The following is a 21,447-nucleotide window of genomic DNA, read 5'->3' as shown; positions in this document are numbered from 1 at the left end:
CTTTAAGAGGAGGTTGGATGAACATCTTGCTGGGGTCGTTTGACCCCAGTATTATTTCCTGCCATGGCAGGGGGTCGGACTAGATGATCTACTCAGGTCCCTTCCGACTTTAGAAACTATGAAACATTATTATTTCTACTATAAAAAGGTAAAATACATACTTAACACAAGCAAAACAAAAGAAACAAAAGGAAACCAACAAAAGAATGACAATAAAAATAAGGTCAATCCAGGCTTCTTGATCTTTGGCTTGGCCAAACTTTTTGAGGCTCTGGAGGCAATGCTCCAAGTGATGCACCATTTTCTATAGCCACTCTGCAGATATTTCATAGCTTATCAAGCTATGAAGTTTTATTGTTTAGCATAGTTAATATTATTACCACTTATAATAATAATATTGCACAAACACAACCAAGCAAGTAAAACAATGACTACACATAACACAATCAAGTTTGATTCTTCTTTATACCAAGCAAACTTCTTGATGCCTTTGTGGTAGTTTACATTCTCCAAAACACAATGACAAAAAAGGGAGGGGCTGAATCCCCTTTAGGTTAGTTCAGGTCATGGAATCTGTTGCTGGACAGACCCACTGAGTTGTGCACTCAGTGATGAGCATCCACCTGGCACCAAGACACCAGAAGACCCAGAAGACCACCCAGAGATGGCTGAATGTCACAGCTCTGAAGAACCCTGGACAGTGGGGAGGAGTTCCAGGCCCAGTTGTATAGTGCACTAGAGGAAGTCCCTAGTGCTGATGATATCTCCATCCAGGCACACCAGGAGCAACTCAAGTCCTCTGCCCAAGATGCCTGTGCCCAAACTATTAGGTTCATATTGTGATAGAACCAGGACTAGTTCTGTGCCAATGATGCTCAGATTCACAATCTCCTTGAATGGAACCATGCAGCCTACATTGCCTGGAAAAGCTACCCATGAACTCGGCAAAAAATGGCAGTGTGCCACCCGCCGAAGGCTGAGGTCCAGCAAAGCATCCGTCACATTAAGAACAACTGGTGGGTGGAGAAGGCACATGTGATCCAGGGCTGTGCCGACCAGCATAATATGCGTAACTTCTTCCAGGCTACCAAGACAATCTACAGACCCTGCTCCACTGGACAAAACCCCCTTCAATCACAGGACATCTCCCAGCTCCTCAAGGATGAAGATGCCATCTGTCTGCATTGGAAGGAGCATTTCAAACTCCTCCTTAACTGGGAGCCCACTGTATCAGAGGAGATCCTCCAAGCCATCCTGCAAAGCCCTGTGGTGGATTCCCTTCGTGAGCCACCAACCATCGGAGAACTGAAGCGGGCCATCCAACAGATGAAAATCAATAAATCCTGTGGGCCAGATGGTATACCCGCAGAGATCTACCATGCTGGTGGCTTCTGGCTCACATCATGACTCCACCAGCTTATCCTCTGCCTTTGGGATGAAGAGTACATCCCCGGGGGTCTCAAGAATGCAACCATCATGACTATCTACTAGAAGGGGGAAAAATCGGACTGTGGTAACTACAGGTGCATGTCCCTTCTGTAAGATCCTGGCCCACATCCTTCTGAACTGCCTTCTTTCTGTCTCCAAGGAGATCCTTCCAAAAACCCAGTGCAGCTTCCAACCATCTCAGGGCACTGAGGACATGTTTTTTGTTTCCAGGAAGATCCAAGAAAAATGTCAGGAGTAAAATCAAGAGCTGTTCCTTGCCTTCATTGACCTTACCAAGCCATTTGATTTCTTAAATCGTGAAGCTTTGTGGACCATCCTCCATGCCTTGGCTGCCTGAAGTTTGTCACCATGCCGAGGCTCCTTCATGATGAAATGACTGCCACTATCCTAAGTGAAAGATCTAAAACTGACACCTTCTGCATCCAGACTGGGGTCAAACACAGTTGCGTGATCTCCCTCACAATGTTCACAATCTACCTGACCACCATCATCCACCTCATCTGAGATGATCTACCATCCAGCATCAGTATCCTGTATCCACTGAACAGGAAGATTTTCAGTCTTGGGCACTTCTAGGCAAAAACTAAACTTACCACCAAGGACTGCTGCATGATGGCTCGCTCTGCACAGGATCTACAAGTTACCTTAGAACTCTTCAATGCTTCATATAAGAGACTTGGCCTGTCCTTGAATATCATGAAGATGAAGGTTTCCACCAACCCTTGCCAAGCCAGCTGAACATCCCTCATGCTATCTACATAGACGGGTACACTCTGGAGTACATGGGGCACTTTCCAATCACGGCAGCCACCTCTCTCAATGGGCTGCCATTGATGAAGAAGTCCAGCACCAGGTTAACTGCCCCAGTGCTCCTGCCTTCAAGCTGCAATAACATGTCTTAGAAAATAGAGACCTTAAGAAGTCGACAAAGGTCCTGGTTTACAAGGCTATTGTGACCATGCTCCTCTACTGCAGTGAAACCTGGGCCATCTACCAACACCACATTAAGACTCTCAAGAGCTTTTACCAGTGGTGCTTGCTTCGAATCCTGGGGATCAAATGGGAGGACCACTGGACCAGCGTGAGCATCCTCCATGAAGCTGCATCCACCAACATCATTGATTGCTCTTGAGAAATCAACTTTGATGGACAGGCTACTCCATCCAGATGTCCAAGAACCACCTCCCTTGCCAGATTCTCTTTTCCCAGCTCTCTGTTGGCCAATGCTCAAAGGGCAGCCAGCGGAAGTGGTACAAAGACACACTTAAGGTCACCCTTGAGCATGGAGGCATCAACACCAATGGCTGGGAGGAGCAAGCTGCTGACCATTCAGTGTGGTGCCACCTCGTCCACCAAGGCATGCACCACTTCAAGGCCCAATGACTCAATACTGAGGTGGAATGGCAGCAGTGGAGGAAGGAGACCAACCCGGGGCTGTGAATCCCACTCCCCCATGCAACAACATGCCCCCATTGCTGAAGAATGTGTGTATCCAGAATCGGGCTCCTCAGTCACCTGAGGACCCATCAAGCTAGACAGGCATCATCCTTGACTTCGAGAGACTGCCACTGCCACTGACATTCTGCAAAACACAAAGACAAAAAAGGAAGGGGCTCAACCCCTTTAGGTTAGTTCATGTCAGGTCACTTTTGACACTATGGCTGGCTTTGCCCAGAGATTCCCCTTCTTGATCCTTGCAGAGGCTGCTTTTTAGCAGTATTTTCTTTGTGCCCTGCCACACATCTTCCCTCCTTGGCCTTCACCAAGGTTTTTTTCTGTCAGGGTATGTTACCCCTGGCCTTCTTTCACCAAAGAATAACCCACAAGGCAATGGGAGCCAGGGTTTTCAGGTGCCCTGTACTCACCTTTCTCTGGGGTGGCAATATGTGGCATTTTGTAAAGACTACCCCACCACAAGTAGCTCCACCATATTAACCAGACCCAGGAAGGTATAGTTTTTAGGTCTTACCCAGGACCAGTTTTCAGGCTTTTCTGCCCTAGTTATCTTCACTTTTTATGGGTACAGTCTCACTTCTGGGATTTATGGCCCCTCCTTGGCTAGCTGAAATCTCAGGCTTTCAGCTCTGGCAGTTTTAGTCTTTTTTTCTTTTTAACCTTTTGACCTCTTTAGGGCTCTGCCTCTGGATTGCCAGACCTCTTGGTTTTTCAGGGCTCTGCCTCTCCTGGGCTGCATACCTTTCATCAGATCATCTTCTTTGTCAGCTCTGGCTCTGCCCCTCCTGCCAGCTCTTGCATCCGAATAAGCTCTATTAGTCTCTACACTGCTTTGCTCTCTAACTTTCCGCATGTATTTGTTAACTCATTCCTCTCCTCTGATGTTGTCTTTTGTATAACAGCCATCAGCAAAGATTCAACAGATATCTGACACTGAGAATTTTTTAGCTACTTAACCTGTTTCTCTGTATCAACTTTCAGCTCCTCCACAGACTGCTGCACTGTTACAGACATCAGTTCCAGAGGAACAGACACAACATGCTTAATTCTTACAACTTGCCGAGAACTAATCCAATCAAGAATCATCTCTGTCTGGCACCCTAGTGCAGATAGCCTAGAGGGAAATCAGGGACTGGGTTGAATTCCTTGACCCCCGACCCCTAGAAATTAAATTTGCCCATCAGCTATGATTCCCAACTTGACACCGTCTATCCATCTCTGGCCCCTGGCTGGCTTGCCAATTGTTGCTCCAGGATTCCTTTTACCAGAGACCCCCAAGGATTGATGTGGCTCTTCATCTGATTTGGTATCAAGTGAACTTTATTAGTACCCTCTAGGTTTATTACAAGCTTATTATCCTTGTAATACAGCTGGCAAGTGGTTCCTTCAGGAATTATAGCAGTGACGTTTGGTGGTACTCACCTCAGATCCTCTGCTGTATGTGTGGGATATTAGTTTCTGGTTTCCTCATTGTTCAAACAAGAATTCCAAGGTTGATCCTTTCTCCCCAGGGTGGCAACACACAACACACACTTTGTCTACTGCTTTTGAAACTTTCTCATCTCAAAATGTCTAATCCTCAAGATCCTTACCTCTTTTTTTTTTTTAGATAAGGTACTCCAATCCTATTCTGTTTTTGGTTCTCTCTTTCTAGGGAAACTACTGTACCTGGTTAGCCCACTGTACTAATCATAGTAAGGCTGTGCAAAATTTCAACAGATGTTTCATTTTGAAGCTGTTTCAATGCATTTCAAGCTTGAAACAACGAAATCAAAACAAAACAAATGGCTTCAAAACAGCTTCAAAATGAAATGAGGGCACTCAAAACTGTTAGACCTTGACTCCATGCGATGCTCAATGACTAGAGAGACAATGGATCGATGTCATCACACATCACCTGCACACATTGCTTATCAACAGCTTTATTCAAAATGGAGACAGCTTCGGATAAAGCTCCAACAAACCGGGGAACTGCGCTGAACATTATTTTTTTCATATTTGTACACCTTGGTTGATACTCATTAACATTTACCCCACCTTTGTCCCTCCTTTGTTCCACCCTTAGTCCTTCCCATCTTAAGCTCTGCCTCTGTTTACTGTTTACTTCATTAGCATATAATTACCTATGCATTTAACTTATTTACATGTATTTTGCTATGAGCGCATACTTAAGACGTTGACCCCTGCTTCTTTCAGTCACTTGGGCAGACTTCGACCAAAGCCTGGAAGCTTCTAATGGCTTCTTTACCAATCACCATTCACCTTTTTGCAGATGTTTGTCTCAGATTCTGTTATCAGTTACGTGTTGTCATTCACATTCCAGTGTGTTTGTTAGTCCTAGTTTGTACCATCTCCACATTTCTGAGACTTTGTCTCATTCACAGCACACAGACTTAATGCAGACTCGCTTGAAAATGGTTGACACAGTTAGGATGGCTACTTAGTATAAGCATTCATAAGCAAAATCTGCTTTATCTCCTAATGATAGCCGGTGGTTTGCATCCTGTTTCTTTTACACAATGAAATATATATCTTACAACACTACTATATTATTAGGAAAATGCTTGCCTAAGCCTCTTGCAATGTTACTGTTAACATACCATTCTGCCTTGTGGTTAGCAGCTTGCTAGGCCACAGGTTATAGCCTTTTATTCAGCTGCAGATCCAATGCTCCCCAAGATCCAAATACTGTCACCCTAACAAAAATGTTTTGAGTTTCAAAGAAGCCCGGTGGTGGGAGGTGAGGGAGAGCCAGGGCTGCACTCTGAGTAACTCCATCAGCCCCATGGAGCTCAGCCCAGCGTCAGGAGAGCCAATGGCAGATCTGTGCTGAGCACAGCCCTGGCTCCAATTGTAGCCTTGGCCAGTGGCTCTCCACCACCTCCTGCCACCAGGCTCAGCTGTGTGGGGCTGCATAGCCTCCCACCACTGGGCTGTGCTCACCAGGGCTGTGCTCCAAGCAGCTTCACCACTGGCTCTTTCACTGCCAGGCTGAGCTCCATGGGGCTGGCAGAGCCACTTGGAACATAGTCAGTCCTGGCTCTCCCCCACCTCCTGTCACCAAGCTACACTCCAAGCAGCAATGCCAGCCCCACAGCCCTCCTGGTAGTGTGGGCCCCCAGATCCATGCATAGAATGATAGGCTGCCACTGCTGCCTGGGACCAGTGGCAGCAGCAGTCTTCCCAGTACTGGGCGTGGGCTGTGCCCAACACCAGTCCCAGGTGGCAGCAGCAGCCTCCTGTCATCCTGCATGCAAATCTGGGGGCCTGCACCCCTAGGAGATGTCCAACACAGCCCCACAGCCCTCCCAGGTGGGAGGCCCCCAGATCTGCACACAGGATGACAGCAAGCTGCTGCTTCCAGCAAGTGTTATGAGTTTTGCTCTCAGCAGCTTGAGGTGCAGAATCGCAAAAATCCCTGCACCTATCTCCTTGAAACTTGACAGGCTTCATTCCCTCAGAAGGGGCTACCATTCTTGCAATTTCATCCAAATCAGGCAAGAAATGATAAAGTTATAGGCATTTTCATGATTCACCATTATAGCCTATGAGTGAAATGTTGAAACAGTTCTGACAAAACGAAATAGAACAGTGTTTTGAAACAAAACTAAACAACAAGACAAAGCACTGTCCCTTCAAAATGGTGAAATGGAAGTCAAAATGAAACAGTGCTGTTTTGCACTGCCCTAAATCATAGGACTCATTTTCCCAGTGACTGTGTACAATTTAATTGCTTAGTTCTGGGAAGGCCTAAAGTTATGCTAAGAGCCTGAACATAACTCAGTTTGCCTGCTGCAGTCAGTACCTTAATAGGCAGATTCGGGTTTCCTTTGGTTGGGGTGGAGGGCTTAGAATAGAAATATATGGGGAAAAGTAGAGTGTGTGCACTTTTTTGAGATATGGGAATATGGCGTTCAGAGCTTTTCATTGTACCACATTGATTTTTAGACCTAGTCCTGGAAAAAAATCTAATATGCACATTTTATATATATTAAAAAGTACATAAAATATGCAGTGCAGTCTCCCTCCCATGCAGGAGTCAGCCCACAAAAGGTTGGAAATGCCACAGGTAAATATAAATCTACTTCATACTGTATATACTCAAGGTTCCTTGTAATGAGCAAGTATACATAGACTTACATAAATAATTTTTAATAACAGGTATGTGCTGACTTCCCCTGTTTGGTACAATGCTAAGTAGATTCCCTTTTTGTATTAACTCACTTGGAATAAGTCACAAAACTGAAGGGTGAAGCCAAACATTGTGGTCTAACAATCCATCTCCTTGCTTCACTTAAATTCAAGGGTAATATGTAAGTAGCATTGACCCTTATGAACACAATATATATCCAATTGTATTTGTAATTTGTTATACAAGTCTTCATCAAATACAAAAATATTTTAGCCAGCTACAGTTACATTAAAGCTAACTGCGAAGAAGAATGTAGTTTGAAAGCTTGCTCTTTTATAGCCTGAGTGACTAGAAAGCTGGGTTTGCTGCTGAATGTACACTTCCTTCATACAAATGCTTCTGTAACACTCCTGGGTGCTGTGATAGAGTGTGAACTGCATTTAGATTTGCTATCCTGAAATGTTATTATCTCAACACAAAATGAAAATATAGTACTGTGGAAATCTTGAATTGTGGGGTGCAAAAATGACATGAGCACTAAGTCATACCACAAGGATCTGTTCCTTTTACCAGGATATTTTGGCTTAGCCCTCATAATTCAGTGTACCTTCTTGGGTTTTTGTCATGATGTGGAACTGGGGGTTTATCATGTGACCCAGAGTAGAGAGCTGGGTTTCTGCCAGTGATAAGGTTACAGGCCTCTTTATCAACTTGTTCTGGCTCTTTATTCATTCTCTTCTCACCTTCCCATGTTAGTAATATGTATGCATAATATATAAGTAGAGTTTTAAATAGACCATGGGTGGGCAAATATGGCCCATGAGCTGGATTCAGCCCACCAGGCCATTCTATCTGGCCCACAGGGCCCCTAAAAATTTTAGAAAATATTTACCTGCTCCTGGCTGCCTGTCAAAGATGATGGGAGCCAGGGGCAGCAGGACTCATGAGGAGCCTTGGCAGCAACACAGCAGCCCACCCCAACCCAGCCCCACACCCACCATTTCCCATGCTTTCCTGCCTCTGCACTGCTCCAGTACCACATGGCTCCCAGCCACATCACCAAACCAGGGAGCATTGGGCTGCGCCAGTACCCAGAGTGTGTAGGGAGGAAGGATGTCTGTGGGGGGGGGGGTGTATGGAGGGACAGGTGTGTGTGTGTGTGTAGGGAGGGATGGGGGGTATATAGGGAGGGGTGGTGTGTGTATGTGTGTGTTTGTAGGGTAAGTCTCACATGTACACCCCATCATATACATGCACCCACACCTCCCCTTCCACTGCCATACATGCAAATCCCCACACCCACACCTCTCAGCCACCCTCCCACCCATACTCCACGTATCCACATACACAACCACATGCTCTCTCACCCCACACTCTCTCCCATACCCCACATTCTCACACACTCACAACCACCCATAAGCACATACCCACCCCGCTCCAAAATATAGAAGAGTAAGACTTAATTTTAAGCTATTATATACAATCACCTCTGTATACACTACACAAACTCATATAAACCAGGCCAAAATATTTTTCTGAAATCAAGTTAATGAATGTTTTAGATGTTCACTTTTTAGAATATAATTTGGTATTTTTCTAGTTCTGAGATGGCAAAACCCCTTGCTGAAAGGAGTACTTCTGGGGGCAAGGGGAGAGCCTTCTGGTGTCAAAGGTCAGGGTTTCCAGTCACAAGATGGCGACTAGGAAGCAGGTGCCTGTCAAGGGGCAAGGCTACCTATGCAGCCCTCAACAGCTTGCCAAAACTGAGTAAGCGAACTTCTGCTTGAAATAATTTCCCACCCCTGAGATAGACTGTACTCTGTCAAAATTCTGTTCTCAGACTGGGAAGATAGCCATCAGTTTCTGTTTTGTCCAGATATGCTTAGAAGAGTAGTATCAGAATGAAGATTTACTTATGTGTATTTTAAAAGATATTTTCTTTACACTAGGAAGTGCACACTAATAACTAAGACAACAAAATTCCTTCAGTACTTCTGGGCATTCCTTCAATACTTTGCTAGGCAATACACTTCTCATTACCATACAAAAATGACAAATTAGAGACAGTTCAGGGGTGAGCAAAAGATAATAATTGGGGGGATTGAAATGATAGGCTCAGGAGGGAAGATTAAAGAGCTACACTAACTACACCTAGTTTGGCTAAATGACAACTAAGGTGCTGGGAGCATGATTACAGTTCATAAATATTTGAAAGATGTCAGCTCCCTAAGAGGGAGAAAGATTATTTAGAGTGGCACAAAAGGGTAATAACCAGGAGTGATGAGAGGAAGGGGAAGATTGAAGGAAGAAGAAATAAAGAATTTATGCTGAACATCAAAATAAAATTGAGGCTAAAGAACAGTCTCCTGTGAAAAGCAGAGTGAACACCACTCCTTTGGACATTTATAATTGGATTGGGCAAAAATACCAAAGAGAATTGCACTGGGCTATAGAAAATACACCTATACTGGTAGTTTAATTGATGGGATGACCTCATATGGCTTAATCCCTCATTTAGCCATTTGGTACTCAAAATCAGATGAATACTGTCTATTCACTGTGACTTCACCTCCACCTCCTCCCTCCTGCCACCTTCAGATAGAGTTATGTCCCAAGTCAGGTACAGAAGGAGAAATCCATGTATGTTCCTAGAAATCAAGAACTACATGCCTCTTTTTGAGGATGTTATGTGTATATTTGGGGGTACAAGGTTGGCAATCCAATAATTTTTTTTAACTAAATATCTGCAAACTTGTAACTGACAACCACTTTCTTTTACTGACAAATGTTTTTATTGTCAGTAAAAAAAATTACTCTTTGTTTTGAAAATCTACTTGACTACAGCAATGATCTTACTTTGTGATTCCCCTCCGAAATACCCTATTCACCCAAGACCCTGATACCCCTGACTACACACTGCACCATGTTGCCCCCTACACATGCCACTCCTTGGCCTGACCCCTATTCCCCCACTCCCCACCTCCAGCACCCCCCCCATCTCTGTCATTGTCCTTCCTGGCCTGGGATGATGCAGCCCTGCATACCATCATGTAGTAAGCACAGAGCAGCCACAGGCAGATGCTGGCCAGGGCATACATGCAGCACTTGGCTAGGACAGGAGGGTAGAAGGAGCTACAGACATTCCTGTGGTCCAGAAATCCTTGACAGACAATTTTCTACAGGTATCGGAACAATGCTCCTGCTTAGATGCCAGGTGATTCTGCTGTGTTCTCTCTCTCCAGCATGGACACTTGAATCTAGCTTCATTTTAACAAGGATCTAGAAACAAATTCAGTGTTTCTTAGCTTTTTATGGATGGTTCAAGTTTTCTTATGGACATCCCAGACACACATTTTGAGCCTGTTTTTTTGATGGGAGGTTTGTGGCGGGGTGGGTATTGCTGAGGGGTGGGGATGGGGGGCGGGATTGTGGACTGTCCATACATTTCTGGACATTTGGCATCCTGGGGAGGTGGTGAGTTCATGACATCCTGTCACACCTGCAAGAAAGAGAAACAACATGGACACTTCTCTGCTCTACTATTTATGATGTTGGGGAAAGAAAATTCCTCCACATCCACAAATGCAATTCAAAATGTGTTACTAACATGGGAAGGTGAAAAGAATGGCCTTAAACAAAAAAGCATTTTATACACTACTTCTCTCAAACATGAAGCAAGTGTGGCATGCTTTGGTCACCTTTATATGCAAACCTGTAAACTATCAGCTATATTGTCAAACTCTAATCTAGCTGATGTACTGACAGGCTGCAATTTAATATGCTGACTTGGTTTTAAGTCAATGTAACCCTTTTTTGGGTTACATTGCCTCAGATGGCTTCTTTGCATTCTGTTTCCTTTTCACTTATCTGTTACGTATGTTATCCCCAATTACTACATTTAATGAGTTTGGGTCAGTTTTACAACATAGTTAGCTAGTGAGGCTTGTGTGCAGAGCATGCTGAAAAGAATGTATAGGAAAAGAAAATTGAAAATAACGCATGGATGAGAGTTTAAAACAATGGAGGGTACAAACAATGATCTATTGAAAACGCATTTTAAAATGTATTCCATTTACTCACATGCCACAAATAAGACTATTTTTGGAAGGCAGAATGTAGAAAAAAAGATTTTATCCAATGGCATGGCCAACTGCACGCAGTAGTTCATTCACTCACAGCCAGTTCAGTGGCTGCTCCAGGCACAAGCTATAGTTTTAATGCTCTCACCACTGCTAAAGAATTTGGCTACTCAACGAAAAGCTACGATTTGTTCCCTAGTAGCAATGAGAGCATTAACACTGGACTCCATCCCTACTGCTTCCTGGGCCAGAGACAGATGTTTACTTTTTTGGCAAGTATCACAGCACAGCATCTCCACGCTTCTATGTCAGTGAAGAAAAATCAGTTCCCTTCTTTCAGACTTAAGCCCTTCAAATTTGGGGTGCATTTTTGAGTAAAGGGTACAGGTGTGTGATATACAAATAAATACGTTATTTATGTTCAGTACTCAGCATCATATTATCAGTGGAATTCAGGTGGTCAAAAAAAGTTTAAAGATCCACCCAAGTTTAAGGCACTTCAATTTCAGTAGCTAGTGGCATAGAAAGAAGTGATGTGGCCTTCATTGTACCTGGCTGCCGTTAACTCCCTGCCCCTTTTATAGCTGTGTCTCCCTGGTACCAGCTTGAGTACCAGGTATGGATTTACATCTGGATCAAGTAGGAGCAGCCTAGAGCATCACTCAAACCCATGTCCCTGAAGCTTTAACAAGATTCCTTAACTTCCCTGCTGCTGCACCCAGGGGGTTGGTAATACTGCTTATCATACAGGGTGCACATCATTGTCCATGACAAGGCCATGTTTTAAGTTTCAACGGTTTGAGTTGAAATATTTTGTGCCGGGGCCTACTACAGGCTGATTGTTTTTGTAAGTTGTTAGCTGAAGCAGTAAAGCTTTGAGTGGGATAGGGGGAATTTTTTTTTTTTTTTTGACGCTCTAGAACCCCCATGTTTTAGAGAAAGCAGTCAGATTTTGGAAGGGATATGACCTTTTTGCCAGGAATGTGACTTTTTCTGGGATTTAATCCTCCCAAATTACTGAATTAGAACACCCTTACAATTCAATTTGGATACTTTCAGTAAACATTTTCTAGATCTCTGTAGGCTACAGTTCCTCAAGAGTCTCTGCACTGAGCCCAGAGCTTATCAAAATCTTCACTGAAATCACAGCCAAGTCAAGATCGAGGCACTCAAAATGAGAGCAGGGAATCTTTCTACTTGTCCTTTCAGTATTCCTGCTGCTCAAAGTGGGCAACATAAGAAAAAATTATGCCTAATTTTAATGCAGAAGTAATGAGAGATGGTGCTGAGGAATAATTCATGCTATGTGTCCACCTGAAGAATGGGACAGACTGGATGTCACTCTCTAAATAAGGTGAATTTTATTAAATGCTATCCAATTGCCCATCATGAATGACAGAGTGTTTCAGGGAGTGTTTAGATGCTCCCCACTCACCCTTTGGGGCTGGCCATGTAAACAGTCATAGTATCATAATACTTAGGGTTGGAAGGGACCTAAACAGATCATCAGGTCTGACCCCCTGCCCCAGGCAGGAACAGGTGCCAGGATCATATCACCCCAGCCAAATATCTGTCCAGCCTCCTCTTGAAGACCCCCAAGGTAGGAGAAAGCACCACCTCCCTTGGGTGCGCATTCCAGAGTCCCCCCATTGCTGCCACCTTCTCCCCCAGCTTCCAGCATGGCAGATCCCTCCCCCCCCCCACCTGCCTCTGCCTCCACCTCCTCTGACAGAGCAGTGGGGCTTCCCTCCACTTGAAGTGGTGATGATGGCAGCTCCCTCCCCCAAGTCTGCCTACCTCTGCCTCCACCTCCTCCCATGGAACACCAGAGCTTTCCTCCTCCTGAGGAAGCATCAGTTGTACCTCCTCTTCCCTCCCATCCACCCACTCACCTCCTCCTCCACATCTGCCTCCTCCCGCGGAGCAGCAGGGAGGAGGTGGTGGGAGGAGGCAGATGTGGAGAAGGAGGTGGGTGGGAGGAAGTGGCAGCAGCTCTTCCCCCCCCCAACTTTCCTGCCTCCGCCTCCTCCCATGAAGCAGCAGGGCTTCCCTCCACCTGAGGTGGTGGCAGTGGTCATGGCAGCTCCCTCCCCACTGCCTGCCACCCAGCAGCCTCTGCCCCTGCCCACAGAGCAGCGGGGCTTCCCCTTCCCCTCTTCTACCTGCCTCCAGCTCCACCTCTTCCCATGGAGCAGCTGGGCTCCTGCCTCCCTGCCTGAGGAAACACAGCCCCGGCAGCCAGTCACCGCTGGCTTTTCAACAGCACATGTGCTATTGCCTGAAAGCATTGTGGTCAGACAGACACAGACAGACTAAGCCCTTTATTATATTAGAATGCTCAGTGCTATTTGCGTACTGCATCAGAGGGCAACCTGAACTCCTAAGTGCAACTGGTGTGTGCTGGCAAGTTAACTGAGCCTTGTTACTGGGTAGCAAATAAAACTCATTCAATCACAAATGTTCCCAATTCCACTGGTTGTCCTCCAGTTGCAAAATCAGTTCAGGAGCACTATGGAACTGAATGAAGCAATGCCTGAAACACCAGCACAAAGTGCTTCTGAGAACAGAACTAGGGAAGATAAGACAATCTCCAAAGTTGCAGATATTTAATGGGCTGGCCAAGAAAGCCAAATTATTATTGATGCAATCCTAATCAAGTAGGTTGCACAAACTGCTCTAGCAAACATTCACCTGAAGCTTAGTGACTTCTAAAGCAGGGCAGGCAAGGCATATCTTTTTTCATTAGTATAACTTCAGGAAGAAATCTTTCCATTAGTGTGGTCTAAATGGAGTTCTCATTGGAAAGGCATTGTGATACTCAAGTTGTGATCAGTCTTGACAATGAAATATTGAGCCCTGCTGCTGCTGTTTGATATGTGGAGTTGAAAAAGAGTATATTGATAGAGTAGGATTTTTTTTTAGTGGCCCGTTCCATAGGGTCATTGCAGAAAACTGGATACTTACTGACTGTCATCACCACAGGGTCTAGGTGCCTCAAAAATATCAAGGAGTTTAGCCTTATGACACTCTTGTGAGGCAGGACATATTTTGCAGGTATGGGACTTGTATGGTGAGAGAAACAGCTGGAATTTAAAAAACTCTCAGCACCTAGAAGCTTCAACTGAGTATGCTCTGAAAAACGGAACCCACTGAGTGCCTTAAAAAGAGCAGTTTTGTTAAAAAGCTGGGCCCCTAGTGACTTCCTGATGAAGTCCGTGACCAGGCTGTGAACTGATTACTGATCTCTTTGCATCTTAGTCAGGCACCTTGATCATAAAATCATCCTTTGTCTGAAGGGTTGGTTAAATTATGAAGGGATTAAAATGTGTATTACATTTATTAGCTCTCTCTGACCTCCTTTCTCTCAGGCCCTCTTCTAACAAGTTGTTATATGCTTTTGAAAAATGACTTCATTTTATACTTTCTTAAATGAGAAGTGAACCCCAAAGATGCCTTGTTGATAGCCTTAGAGATAGCAGTTCACTTGTTAGTCACTGAACAGAAACTGTCCAAGGTTTTCTGACTGCTCACCTCATATGCCTTTTCCCTGAGGAAGGCTGCATTCAGTTCAGATTCTACTCATAGTATGTCTGTGCAGTTTAAAAACAAAAGAACTGAACTAGTGCTAACCATGGAGATGGGTTTTTTTGCAATGTTATATTTAACTGCTGAGATCTGGACTGAAGCCTCACCAATTTTTAATCAGATTTCAGATTTTAAGGAGCTTAATTTCAACCGGCTGCCTCTAGAAATTGACAGATTACATTCTAATCTCTTCTTCTCCTTGCTGCAGGTGAAATATGGGAACTATGCTTTTGTGTGGGATGCAGCAGTACTGGAATATGTGGCAATCAATGACCCAGATTGTTCCTTTTACACGGTTGGTAACACCATTGCAGACAGGGGGTATGGAATTGCTCTTCAGCATGGCAGCCCTTACAGAGATGTATTCTCACAAAGGTAAGGTTTGGGAGAGAAGGGAAGAGGGGTTAAGGGAAGATGCCTCTCAGATCACTTTCCTGGTGGGGGGATATTTCACCATTGCTTTTGGCTTCATGATTTCTTTCTTTCTGTGCAGTCCTGACCTTAGGAATGTGTGTAAAACTGAAAAGCAATGCCTTCAAGTGGGATGGGATAGAGTGGGAGAGGGAAGTATGCTGGTATCACCAGGCCTTATGTAATAGAATGCGTCTCTGAAGTAAATTGCTATAATTTCACACTCTGGCATTTGTATGTTAGCTCCAGTTATTTATCCTATTTCCATTAATATACTTTGTTGGATGTAGTGTTGACTGGTCTCACCTTTCCTGAAAAACAGCAGTGAATTGCACTGAACTTTACTGACAGAATCAGGTAAATGTTTGGGTTCTTTGCTGTGTTGAGAAGATGGTGCCATACTCTATATTTTTCAGAAGATTACTCTTCCTCATACAAACCAGTTAAGTGCTGAAGATAATCTCAAGACCATTTGAGATACTGAATTTCTTTGAATACTCAAGAGTTCAGATGCTCATTCCCATCATAGTCACCATTTTAGGGCTATACAAGGGAGTAGTCTAGTAAGATTTAGGCTAGGGACAGAAAATATACATAAACTGGTATAAGTGATCAGAAACTGGTCTAAATCTGTAACAGAACAGAAATTCAGTGCATATAGACCAGTTTCAAAATGGTGAGACCAGGTTTAAGATAGACCTGGATGGATGTAGTATCAGATGTAATCAGTTTAGGTTAGACTGATCTATGGAACTTCTGTCCCAGATCCTCTCCTGATTCAAGCTAAGTCACAGCCCCCTGGCATCCCAAGCTGCTTTGTGGCTCCCCGCTAGCCACCCCTTGCAGGGTGGGTGGGCTAGCCTCTGCCAGTGCTCCTCTGCAGCAGCCAACCTGGACTGTCACAGAGCTAAAACAGCAAAGACTCTGCTCCCCAGACCCATGTCCTGCCTGTGCCTATCAGCCTAGTGAGGCAGCTTGCGGGGGGCTAAGCTAAGGGATGTACAGCCCTTCCTCCTGCGAGTTTCTGCCACTGACCCACAGGGGAAGGGACAAATGAAGCCTCCCACCCCAGTCTCTTCCCCCTCAAACTGAGGTCTGCCTAGCTGGGGGCGGGGGGAGGTTCCCCATCCCTGCCTGGGAAGACCAGCTCCACAAAAGGAAGGACTGGACCCTGCTGCACAGTAGAAGGCCTCTGGGCTGCCTGCCATGTGTTGCTGGCTGCTGCTGGTTCTGGGCCCTAGTGAGACATGCCAGGCAGCCCATGGGGCTTGTGCCAGTCAGCCGGGATGGGAGCACTTCCTAGAAGGAAGGATCAGGCCTGTGGCACAAGACCCCAAATTGTTTGTGACATCCCACCAGCTACCACTAGTGCTGGGCTCTGTCAGATCAACAAGCCCAGGAGACCTTTGCCAGGCAACAGGGCATGGACCTTCCATCAGTGTAGCGCTTCCACGCCCACAACCTGGTGCAAGCCCTCTGGCCAACCCAGTACATCGCACCATATCCCAGCACCAGCAGCAGCTGGCAAGACATGCCAGGAGACTTCTGCCAGGGGGCGGAGCCCAATTGTTCCTTCTGTAGAGCTGGCCTGGCTGGGAGGGCATGGGGGAAAACCTCCCTGCAGCATGCAGCTCCTCCCCCTGCTGGGAAGACCTCAGCTGGGCTGAGAGCTGAGATTGGGGTGAGGGGCTTCATTCCCACTTCCCCCTGTGGATCAAAGGCAGACTCACAGGGGGCAGGACTGTACAGACAGGCCAGCTGTGCAGGGATGGGGAAACCCCCCATGTGACACATGACACCCCCCCAGCTGGGTAGACCCCAGCTTTGGGGGCCAGGACTCTGCCCCCTCCCCTTGCAAGGGGAGAGGGACGTCAGAGGGTTGGAGGCATGTGCCAGGCAACAGATGAAGGATGGCCTTGCTCAGCTGTGCTCAGGTGCCCTCAGTAGCATCCAGCATATAGGGAAGTATGCAAGCCTCCCTCCACACCTCCCACCCCCACCTTTTGGCCTCAGCCAGTGCAGGCATCTGCCTGTATTCCCCAACTGAAGAGTGAATATAAGTTCTGTTCCACAGATCCAATCTAGGCAGCTTAAAGAAACCTGCAAAGATTGGATCAATTCCTTCTCATGGTTTTTGACTGTCTGTACTTAGGCTTAGTCTAAACATGGAAACTAGTCACATTTCTGGTACCTTTTGTTTTCAGTGGGTGCATCTACATATGCTATTAGGGTGCATACACAAACTCCAGTGCTTGTTGCTCTGGAGTTTATTGCTCCCAGGTGCCACATCTGCATGTGTGCCCAGGAGTGCAGCAGGTTGAGCTTGGTCAGTCCAGGGCTGCTCCCCCCACATCAGCGTGCTGCTGAGGGGCTGGCTGGGGAATGAGGGTGCTTCAGTGGGGGCTAGCCAACAGGCAGCCCCTATACTGTAACACCTTCATGCCCCAGGCAGCTGAGCAGCATCTGTTCTTATAAATACTATCCTGCTGTAGTGTTAATTAATCTACTCCAGCCTAATAGTGCTGCATGTGTAGGTGTGTGACAGCTAATAAGTCAACTTCTCAGTAAACGTCTCATGTAGATGTGCCCAGGGAGATCAGAAATACCAAGAGGATCATCTTCATAAGCCTATCCCATCATTTAGACTAGACATAAGAAAAATGTTATTTACAGTGCAAGTGTCCAGGATCTGGAACAGACTCCCCCCAGAGGTGGTGCAAGCACCTACTCTGGACTCTTTCAAAAAACATCTGGATATTTTTTTTGCTGGGATCACTTGATCCCAGCTGACTTCCTGCCTATAACTCAGGGGTGGGGGGATGGGAGGGGAGGGGCTGGACTCAATCTCATCTCAATCTCCAGCCTCTAATGTCTATGAATCTATGAATTGTTAGTTTCAGTCCACTAACGATTCAAAATTGTAGATGTGAAAAAGCAGAGAGAGAAAAAAAAAAAAAACTTATCCAGGCCTATGAAAGCTACTGCTTTTCCATTTGAAATTTTGGGTAAAGATTTGGGTAAATCTCATGCTTATTTATTCCAAGCCTGTTCCCTCAAACGTGTTGCTAAATGTTTATGCTTAAGGCACGTAATAATTTTACACTTGCTTTGTTGGAATTTCTTTTGTGTGGTTGTCATATTGAATATGATTCATTGTCACATGAATATGGTTCATTCAGCCTTGTGCCCCTTTTGTATTTGCTTTCTGTGAACATTCAACTGATTAGTTTTACTGGCACAAATATTTGTAGAAAAAAAATTTCAAAACTGTACTCTTCAGTATTCACAGGGAATTAATTTTAAATTCTCCCATCCAAGTATTTGTGCCAGACATGCTTGGGCACACATTCTCATAGAAAACAGAAACAATGAGAAATTAATGCCATATGAATTAATCTAACCGGTCACATCTAAGCTGCACAGCTTGATTTCTGAATGTTTGTGTTCAGTCAGTATGTAGAGTAAAACATTCAAGAAGGTAGTCTTCAGCTAACTTCATATAGTATGTCAATTTGAGGAAATCTCTTATCTGCTCATAGGTATTCCACAAATGGAAAGAGCCTAAATACATTGACTCTCTTATTTCTTGTGAATTATCTGATTTTTGTACTGTGAGATACCAGGAACAAACACTTAATGAAGAATCACTGAATCATGCATTTCATTTATATAAAATGAACATTTCAGAGAATTAAAGACTCTGCATGAACATGACTGCCTAGTCTCAAATGAAAATATTTAGGACTGCAACCGTGTTTGCTTGGTTTCTGGCATGCTAGAGAAACGTAAGAATGCCTTCTAGAATCTTTTTAATGAAAGGCTCCCAGCTCTCTGAACTCTGGTACAGTTACAGGAGATGGTTGGAAAGTGATCAAGAGGATAAGGATATCTCATCTGGAGTGTTATCTATATTAATTAAAGAAATGGAGACAACGAAAAAGCTGGAGACCAGTGATGAAATTGTTGCTATTGGACTTTGGCTGGGCAGAATTTCACCCCAGGGGTTTGCATTTAAGGTTATACTATCTTTATAGCAAAACTAATATATGTGTGAAAAAAAAATCAGTATCAATTACAGTATTTCAGTCATAATAACTGTAATGTGTAACTGATGCAATTATACTATCTTCAGTCCTCAGAGGACTGCAAATGATCACTGCTAGAATTAGGAAGAAATTATCTCCTGTGATACAGTACTGAACTAGGGAAGATGAGTTATGTCTTTTTCTAAAGCATTGCCATTGGGTGCTAAAGTACAATTGTATTCTGTTACAAAATCACAGCATTTTAGTATATTACATTTTGAAGGTGCATGAAAGCAGAAAAAGGTATACAAATCTGCACTTATGTAGCATCTTTTATCCAAAAATCTTTGAAGGACTGCATAAATATTAATAAATGTTCTTCCTGTTCAGTAGAAGAGTGACCTTTGGCATAGGAGAACTGTGACTTCCCCAAGGTCATAATTTATCAATGGCAGAATCAGGAATATAGAACCTGGGATTCTTGATTTCCAGTCTGCCACTTTAGTGCTCAGACAGTAGATGAAGAAAGATGGACGGATAGATACAATGTGAGATCTGTAGACACAGGAGTGTCTAAACAGATATTGTGCAAATTTAGCACTAATGAATAAATTTAATATTATCTAGACTGATGGCTGAACAGAAGGAATGCAAACCATGTACCCAGAAATGTCAGAATGTGCCTAGACTGGAAAACTGAGGGGGGTAGGTATAGATATTTTCTTAAAGCATGAGTGAGTCTTCTTAAGACAGTTATTTCTTTGTGATGAGAGCCTATTATTATCCACTTCCCATTACTTCCACAAATTAAAATGTAAACTTTTAATTCTGGCAGAAACTATTTAAGAGGCAGATTTATAAAGCATAGGTTTTGCTAATCTCTCTTTGTGCTCTTTTTCACAACTACTATCATGTGGATTTTACAAATCACCCTTGCTTTTCTTTCTAATGAGAAGGCTGAATAATCAACAGTTGCTGCAGTCTGCATTCTAAATAGAGAAGGAAATAAATTTCACTGGGTTAGATTAGCAAATGTTCACATGAATATTTCAAATTCCTTAATGTGCTAAGGAATCCATTTGAAATGTATGGTCATTTCCTGCTTTTTTCTGGGGATAAACATATTTATGTAAAAATGCATGGCTTTACTTTTATGAAACATCCAGATTTCATTCAGACCTATCAGCTGCATAATGTTAAATCCATCCAATGCAGCTGCAGAAGGTCTGCAAGATTGCCAAAAAAAAAAAAAAAAAAAACTAGTCTCAGCCCAGGTAACATGAATAGTATGAGGCACTCTTCATTATCTCCCCAGCTGAGGGGATCCCCAGCAGCCAGAGAGAGAAATAGAAGATCTCTACATATTTGAAAGCCCTCAAGGCCACAGTTATCCTTTTCTCTCAAGGGGGTTTGCAGATAGTGATTCACTCCTAGAGACTGGAGTCTGCTAATATAATGAAAACTTTTTGGACACTTAGGATTTGCTGTTGTTAAACTCTGGGGACATCACAGAGAATAGTACATATGGGGAATGAGAAAAATTTGGGGAAATAATGGCATATGCTTATTCTGTGAATTATTCCAGTATCTCTTAGTGTGAGGGAGTGGGGCCTAGGAGCGGCCATGAACTTCAGGTGGTCCAAGCACCCTCGGAATCTCGCCCGCCATGACTTTGATCTTGAATAGTTAAATGGGAGGCTGCCTTTGTTCCCCTGGTGAACGGTATGCGTGTTCTTGCCCCTACTCCAAATGGGGCGCCTCCGTGCGCCCCTCCCTTAAGGGGTATGCGTGCCTCCAAACCTCCCCTTTAGCACACTCCAAGCTTCGCAGCTGTTCCGTGGGACGTTGTACGGTCCCTCGCCCCTCTGGGGCCCTCTCTGTCTCTCAGGTACCTTGGGCTCCGCGCCTGCCGGGCACCCCCTTGGGCTGGGCTCCTATCTTCCAGCCCGCTCCCTGCGCCCTGGGCCTGTCTCACCGGCGTCCGACTATCACTGGCGCCCCCTGGGTCCGGCTCGCTACCACCGCCCTAATACCGTCGCCCTTGGGCCTGGCTCGCTACTGCCACCCTAATACCGGCGCCCTTGTCGGCGTTCCTCGCCCTCTCCCTTTCTCTACCCCGCTCTGGGGCCTTGCCCTCTCTGGGGCCAACTGCCCCGCTCTGGGGCCTTGCCCTCTCTGGGGCAAACACCGCAAACTGATGTTGGCGACCAGCATGGACAGCTAGAGACCCTCTGTGTAAAAATTCGTGGGGAATTCAGCACAGGGGACACAACAGTGGGAGTCTACTACAGACCTCCCACTCAAAGTCCCG

At 44.9% G+C, this 21,447-nt stretch overlaps 1 protein-coding gene across 1 annotated transcript in view; it reads left to right on the top strand.

Annotated features, from left to right (window-relative positions):
* The window catches only part of GRID2 (glutamate ionotropic receptor delta type subunit 2), a 1,453,399-nt gene that overhangs the window by 1,317,714 nt on the left and 114,238 nt on the right, over nucleotides 1-21,447 (top strand). Inside the window, exon 11 of the mRNA XM_019552630.1 lies at nucleotides 14,909-15,075. Coding sequence (XP_019408175.1) covers nucleotides 14,909-15,075 — 167 coding nt within the window. The remainder of the gene's footprint in view (nucleotides 1-14,908; nucleotides 15,076-21,447) is intronic.

This window comes from Crocodylus porosus, unplaced genomic scaffold, assembly GCF_001723895.1.
Source record: "Crocodylus porosus isolate Cpor-Errol unplaced genomic scaffold, CroPor_comp1, whole genome shotgun sequence".
Classification (NCBI taxonomy): domain Eukaryota; kingdom Metazoa; phylum Chordata; order Crocodylia; family Crocodylidae; genus Crocodylus; species Crocodylus porosus.
The sequence above is the reverse complement of the archived record's forward strand: the minus strand, read 5'-3'. Positions and strand labels throughout refer to the sequence as shown.